At 36.8% G+C, this 7765-nt stretch overlaps 1 protein-coding gene across 1 annotated transcript; it reads right to left on the bottom strand.

Moving 5' to 3' along the window:
• Positions 1–437: 437 nt before the first annotated feature.
• LOC132132836 (protein FAM222A) lies at positions 438–6228 on the bottom strand. Its single transcript, XM_059545365.1, has 2 exons — positions 6144–6228; positions 438–1363 (listed from the first exon to the last, which is right to left on the bottom strand). The coding sequence occupies exons 1-2, from the start codon at positions 6226–6228 to the stop codon at positions 438–440; spliced, it is 1011 nt and encodes a 336-aa protein (XP_059401348.1).
• Positions 6229–7765: the final 1537 nt, after the last annotated feature.

The raw sequence follows: 7765 nt of genomic DNA, 5'->3' as shown, positions 1-7765 counted from the left end.
ACTAAATTGATAAAAAGTGACAATAAAGACATTTATAATCTTACATCAGATTTTCTATTTGAAATAAATGAACGTTCTGTTCATCTCTAAAATCCTGAAAATAAAATGTTTCACAGTTTCCACAAAAATATTGTGCAGCACGACTGTGTTCAACACTGATAATAATCAGAAATGTTTCTTGAGCAGTAAATCATCATATTTTCATGATTTCTGAAGATCATGTGACACTGAAGACTGGAGGAATGATGCTGAAAATACAGCGGAGCATCACAGAAATACATTACACTTTAACACAGATTCACACAGAAAACTGCTGTTTTAAATTATAATAATATTTCACATTTTTACTGTGTTTTTGATCAAGTAAACACCCATGGTGAGCAGAAGACACTTGTTTCAGAAACATTACAACCCCAAACTGATCCACCCACTCATCCCTAGTTCCCGTGTCTTTCAGCTGCTCCATTATAAGTGTCCGATCTCAACACCGGCAGCTGAAGGTGCGGCTCGTGTCCTCGTCCTTGTCCCAGCATGCACTCCTTGATGCAGGGCGGCTGGATCTCGCTGATGAGACACTCCAGAGACTTCAAGCTGGTGCTGAGGACGGACGCCTGGCACAGGCTCTTCTCCTGCGTCCACAGGGAGTTCGGATGGAGGCGCTCCTGAAGGTTGTAACAGTCAGTATCCGGTGTTGCGAGCACGCTATTCCAAGCGTGAGCAAACTGGCTGACAGAGAAGTCTCCATGCATGGCAGGGGATGATGATGGGACCTTGTCTGGAATGGTTCGACTGGGAGGGTGTGATCTGTATGACACCTCGGCTCCATACATCTGTGGATAGTGCCGCTGCGCCCAGGAATCTGAACCGGCCGCATCTGCGCTTTGAGCAGGCAGAACAGCTCCAGAATATGCCAGAGCGCTCTGGGAGAAACTCGAGTCTGCGCAAGATGCGGCCAAGAATGAAGGACTGGATAGGACATTGGACGGACGGCTCATGTGATGGATTACGCCGTGGGACACAACGCCATACAGATTCTGCCGGTGTCTACTGGGAGGCGCGTACGGAGCCACCACCATCTGCATTGGGGAAAGTTTGGCCCGTTTTCCATCGGCGTTCTTCAACACACCTTTGGAGGAAGTCTTGACGATCGCCAGCAAGCCTTGGTAGGGGTGCGAGGACGGGCCCAAGCCCTGGTCGCCGGTGTCCAGGCCGTTCACAGTCCTGCTGATTTGCTTGTGCTGCGGGACCCTGATGTTAACAGGGAAGATCTTGATTGAAAGGGGGCTGTTGATTGTTCTTTGCGCATAGGAATCCAGATCAGCTGCAGATGGGTAGCGAGCGCAGCGCAAGGAGATCACCTCACCTGCGGACAAAGAGAGATTCTAGTAAGGAAGTGATCATTTTAAACTTTTTTGTCATCCTTACACAAGCAGAGAGGTGCATAAGAGTGTAGCAGAAACATTGGAGGGACAACTGGTGTTACAGCCCTGATTCTCAGCGCAGACAAAGCCATGTATGTGGCATTTCACCATACAAACAATGGATTACCACTTGTATCCCGCAAACTCTCCACGGAAAACTATGTTTCCAATTTGAGGCTGTGCTGTCCGACGAAGCGCCTCGCGCCGGAGGTGTTTTGCAATAAATATGGAAGAGTGATGAATACTTGATGAGTTAAAAATGATCAGAAGTCACACAAGAAAAATCGTCCAATAAAAATGAAGATATTGGAGCATCTGCATCGCTCTCCGTCTCCTTATTTCCTCGGCTGGCTGTTCATCCTCAGACATCTGCATCTCTCTAAAAACTCATTTTGTGGAGGGAGACACCTCAGGCAATGTTTGATCAGTGCATTATGAAATTAATTTGGTCTTTCTTCAGGACAAAATTGGATTACCTTGGGAAATCAAGGGGGGGGGGAAGAGATGAAGAGGGGGGTGGGAAAAGAGCTCATTTTGTTTCGGTGGCTTGAGTGGAATTCATTTCATGGCGTTTTGATGTGCCATTCACTCAAAAGGGCTTGGATTCGGGTGGAGCTACATGCCAAATTAACATTAGAAGCATTGCTATACATGCAGTAAAATGGAAACTACATTATGTTTGTGCATTTCTGTGTTGCTCGAATGCATCTCAATGGATCCCTGGACTATAATGAGGGCAGGATTCTCAAAGACGCCAGTGAGGCCACAATAAATGCAAGCCAATATCACAGGCGGCCAATTTTGAGATGTCTACAAATGCAATAGCTTTCAAATGAAAATGGGACCTACAGCCAGAAGTGTACGGGCGACTAACCAAGATTGGATTTAAACACCATTATTCAGGCAATTTCATGGGTGTTTAGCTTCCCACAACACAATGAAGCTGAAAAAAAGTGCATTTCAGGGCAGTAAATCTACTGGTGGAAAATACGACCGGAATGACACCTTTATGGAATTTCTGACATGAAAAGAAAAGTGCTGAAATTAAGGCAGATTATGCCACAGTCAATCAAAATCAAACGATTGAAGGATCTCTAATAGAGAAACACAAACACAACCCATTCGGTCCCAGCAGTCATTTGGAGCATCTCTCCCGTCACGCGATGCAGAGCTCACATTGTTCCCGTTTGGGATTGATTTGGGACTTCATTTCATTCCAGGCCCACAATGAGCCTCCAACTGTGAAAATGATTCAATCTACAAGATCCATCTCATAAAGGAAATAAATTGAGTGTTTAAAACGAAGGGAAAAGCAGAGGTGGCGAGGCCTGCTAAGCCCACCAGGGTCACCAGAGGGAAACTCGACCCTTCAAAAGAGATGGTGAAAGGGAATAGGTTTGAAATTTAAGGCAAAAGTGGCACTGCGTTCAAAATGTGCTTGGGTTAAGCATTTGGAAAGGATGACCAATCGTCAACAAATACTGTGAACCAGTTTGGCAAAAATGGTATTACTTTTGAAAATAAAGGTTATTTATTGCCATTGATAGTTCCATGAAGAACTTTGACATCCATGGAACATTTCCAATACACACAATATTCTTTATAATGGAAAAAGATTCTTTAGATTATGAAAATTCTCAACATTAAGAAAGAAATGGTTATTTTAAAGAACTGTTCACTGAAAGGTTCTTTGGAGAGCCAAAATGGTTCATTTATACAGGGGTATTCAACTAAAATGGCTTGAGGTCCAGTATATTAATTTAAACAATTATTATCAATCAATTACTATATTAATTAAATAACCATTTGTGAACTGGTGTTTCCAAACCCAGACACCAATATGCTGAACCTAAGAGAGCCAAAAACTGTTCTTGATCAACATGAACAACCTAATGTTAAAATGTTTAATTTCATCAGAAACATTTTTTAGGTTCTACAAAAAGTCCATTGTTAAGAAAAATAAGATCATGTATGTACAGGTAATCTAGAGCCCAGAAATCAATATACTGATCTGAAGAACCATACAGCAACTCAAGAACCCTAGACGGTTCTTGATGAACAACAAGAACTTGTATTGAAACATCTAGCGTTTTTGGCTCTCTGAAGAATCATACACTTAAAAGTAAAGGCTTAAAAAGAAAACAAAAAAGGAATATTTTCAGTAAAACAGTTCTTAGAAAGAATCATTGTTCTTTGTGTGAAAAGCATTTTGAAAATCTAAAGAATCTAAAATATAGATGTGAAAAGTGAGAAGCTAATCGTTGAACCAAGAACGTTCCTTCATTGAAGTGAAAGTGAAATACAACGTCTGAGGTAATTAGCATCTTGACCTTCAGTAATTATCCGCCTAATGCTCACTAACCTTTCAGCTATAAATACACAGCAATCAAGAAGCGCAATTAGCTTAATGTAAACGTCCATCTGATGTTCGCATGTTGCTCAGCTTTAACAGCTTGGGGAAAGTCAAGCCTTCGCACAGCATTACACGAGGACGAGGGGCTCTGAAATCTCAATTAACACGCAGCTAATTAACTGAACACAAGATCTGATATGGACTGAACTCTTAAAGTAGACTAGAAACAAGAATTAACAGAGGAACAAACACCTTTGGCGGAGAATAAAGCAATGTTGCTTACGCTATAATTTTAGTCTCACAAGTCTTAAAGGTACAGAACACCAAAAAAATGATCATTCTGTCATTACTCATCCTGACTTTTTTCTTCTGTGGAACAATTTATCTGAATATTTGCGTTAGAAAAAAGCAAGACATACAAGCTTGGAACGACATGAGGGCGAGTAAATGACAGAATGGGTGAACTATCCCTTTAAGTAAAAAAAAAAGGAAGTTTTAAATGTATTAATAAATACATAAATACAGCATTAAAAATAAAAAATGCAAAAAATACATGCATAAATATATAAGCTTAAACGCGTAACGGTTGAATTAATTAATGAAAGAATGAATGCATGGCAATCTAAAGCATGTCATTTAACAACATTAACCCAGAAAATTCCTTTAACATTTAGACATTTCAGTCATTTGATGCTCAGAGCCAAACAAATTTAATTTATATAGTCAAAGCTGATTTTGTTATTATAACTATCTTTTACAAACTCTTGTATTATTAAGTTACTTCTAAAAAATACTTTTTATTTTAAATTCTATTCTATTTTAACCCAAAGTGCTGATACTTTCTGACTATTGATGTAAAATAATGGATACAAACATTTGAATTAATATCTACAAACATTAGAGTTTGACAAGAAATTCAGTGAAAACCTACGATTCAGTGATTCATTAGAATGATTCAAACTCATAATGATAGTGATTCTTTTTGACCTTTTCATAAAACGGCTCAAAAGAGTCATTTGCTTGTGAATCAAATTACACCGTTCTCACCAGTTAGTGTCTATTAATTGGTTTTCCTCTTTCAGCTCCAGTGTTGTTGGACTGTCTAACGAAACCCTCAGCTCATTAACGAGGACTGAGACGTGTGCCCACAGTAAAAGTCATTAAACCACACTTTTATCAGAGAGCTCTGGAGAACCAGATCAATGTTTCCAAAACATTATTAGTCTGTCAAGTTAAAAATCCTTAAGTGCTTAAACATAAATAAATACATGAAAGAATGCTTATAGCATAAAAACAATTAAATAAATGCTTAGATGCTTAAATAAGCCAGATAAAACGTATCTCTCACTCCCCTAATGGATGAAAATCCATCTGAGCCGCTCGATGAGGTTAAGCCATGAAAATCAAAGGTTACCCTGAAAATTCAATTTGCCAGGCTCTTCTTTCTTCCACCTCCAATAAAACGCTTTAATCTCACTCACTTTCTGCATCTTTGAGTGTATTTCCTTTTATCTTTCTTTATCTTACTTTCCCGATCTCTGGCTCTGCCTCATGTGCTCTTTTTCTTTCTCATCAAGAAACTGAAAATCGGGAAATCTCAGACGAAAATAATAATAATCATTGTGTTGACAAAAGGCTTATTTTTTAAGTCAGTAAATAAATACAATAAGGTACATAAAAAACTATAAATAAGTAATAAATAAAAATAAATAAGTGTTAAGAATAAGCTTAATATTAAAATTTAATAAGTAAACAAAATGAAATAAAAAATAAATGAAAACCAATAAATAAGTGTAAAAGACAGGGCTTATTTTCATATATTTATATAAAGTTATTTAAATAATATTATATTTAATATAAAAATATAAAAGAAATCTAAAAAAATAAGAATTATCAATTAACGTTATAGTATAGTGTATAGTATATATTTATTTAATGCCATGTCAGCATCAAAGGCTATTTTTAAATAAATAAATGTATAAATAAAATAAATAAAAATAAGTAAATAAGTGTTAGGACGAGGCTTATTTTTATATACAAGTGATATTATACATTTAATATATGAATAAAAAGTCTAAAATAAAAATAAGTAAAATAAATTAAAACATGGCTTATTTTAATAAATGCATATAAAGTTATTTAAATAATATATTTAATATAAAAATGTGAATTATAAATTACATTTTTTAAATAAATAAATGTATAAATGTATAAAAAAGTAAAATAAGTCAATAAATAATAAGCACAGGAATAATAAGTAAACAATAAACAAATGGAGAAAAATAAATAAATAAACTGAATAGTTAGGGTGGCGCTTATCCAAAACTCAATGACCTCAAAGGGACATCTAACATTTAACGAAAACTTACTCTTGTGACAGAGCGGCGCGTCCAGGATCTTGGCAGCACACGTGAGCTGTTGGTGTTGGTTCTGTCTCTGCAGACACGCCAGCATGGTGCAGTTTGAGCTCTACAGGTCGCTGAAGCCTTCAGGGATCTGCAACAAGAAACAAACCTGTTCAGAAGAGCTCATCAGATGCTGAATCACAGGTGGAGACCTTTCTGAACCAGACGTAATGGCAGCACACGACAGCATTAATCAATCTCACCGCCAGTCTCTCCTGCTCTCAACATCACCAGCGTGACTGTCCGACAAACTCACGCACTCTAATGTACAAAAGAAAGAGAAGACAGAAGACAGGAGCAGAGCTGAAGTATATCTGAAATCTCTCATATAAAATCCATGAGATTCAGATGATGGAAATGCTCCTGAGCTCACGAGTGCAGGTTGTTCATCTGTTTCTAACCACAGGCAGAAGAAACAAAGAATGGAGCTGGAGCATGTGCAGAACAGAGCTAAAGATGAAACGCACTCATTTATTCACCATCATGTGGTTCTGAACCGGTTTCATTGAACAATCAGATTTTTTTCTGTTCGGTCATGTGACTTTCCAAGGAGGTGCCAAAGTCATAATTTATACTATAAAATCTATTAAAAATTTTTCCTCCAACTTGGGTTTAAATTTTTCTGTATCATGTTTTAATGGGTTAAATACATTTTTAGCAAATCATGTCTAATAATTTGAGTTCATAAAACTTTAAATCAACACTTGTAACATTTTTTTTATTTAATCAATCTTTTAAGATGTAAAACAAACATCAATTATTTTCTTTTGTATTTATTTTCTTTTATTTTTGTCTAAGAGAGTGTTGCACAACAGCATTTTAATATTAATAGTACAATATTTATGATAAAAAGTAATATATTTCAGTCATAATTTCTTCAAGTTAAACAAAACTATTATTTTTGGGGTTACATTGAAGACATTTAAGTTGAGTATCTGTATTTGATCTTAAAATAAATTGTTTTATGCTGCATTCAATTGATCAAAAGAGCCACTAAATACATGTATAATGTAACGAAAGATTTCTGTTTCAAATAAATGCTGTTCTTCTGAACTTTCTGTTCATCTGTGAGTCCTGAGAAATAAAATATATCAGTTTCCACAAAAATATTGTGCAGCACAACTTTGTTCAACATTGCTAATAATCAGAAATGTTTCTTGAGCAGTAAATCATCATATTTTCATGATTTCTGAAGATCATGTGACACTGAAGACTGGAGGAATGATGCTGAAAATACAGCGGAGCATCACAGAAATACATTACACTTTAACACAGATTCACACAGAAAAAGGCTGTTTGAAATTACAATAATATTTCACTATTTTTACTGTGTTTTTGATCAAATAAATCTATTTTATTTGTGAGCAGAAAACACTTTCATATTTTGAAATGGCCCAAATCCAGATTAGAAACACAAGTCAACACGAGTCTTAGTAAAGATCAGCAGTGCTGGTTGTGAAGCGTCTCTCTGCTGATCTTGTCGTCTTTGAGCGTCACACTCTGAAAGACAAGGACAGTAAATCCTTGACACTTGGCTCTGACATCGGCACCAGCGATAAGAATATAATCAGGCTCAACGAGGGCCT

This window comes from Carassius carassius, chromosome 49 (genome assembly GCF_963082965.1).
Source record: "Carassius carassius chromosome 49, fCarCar2.1, whole genome shotgun sequence".
NCBI classification, from domain to species: domain Eukaryota; kingdom Metazoa; phylum Chordata; class Actinopteri; order Cypriniformes; family Cyprinidae; genus Carassius; species Carassius carassius.
Note: the sequence above shows the minus strand (reverse complement) of the source record. Positions and strands in the feature narration are given on the sequence as shown.

Excerpts from the sequence above, each read along its gene's own strand:
- LOC132132836 (XM_059545365.1), bottom strand. The coding sequence starts at position 6,228 with ATGCTGGCGTGTCTGCAGAGACAGAACCAACACCAACAGCTCACGTGT. Across the intron at positions 1,364-6,143 it reads CGCGCCGCTCTGTCACAAGA|GTGAGGTGATCTCCTTGCGC; the intron begins GTAAGTTTTCGT and ends CTTTGTCCGCAG.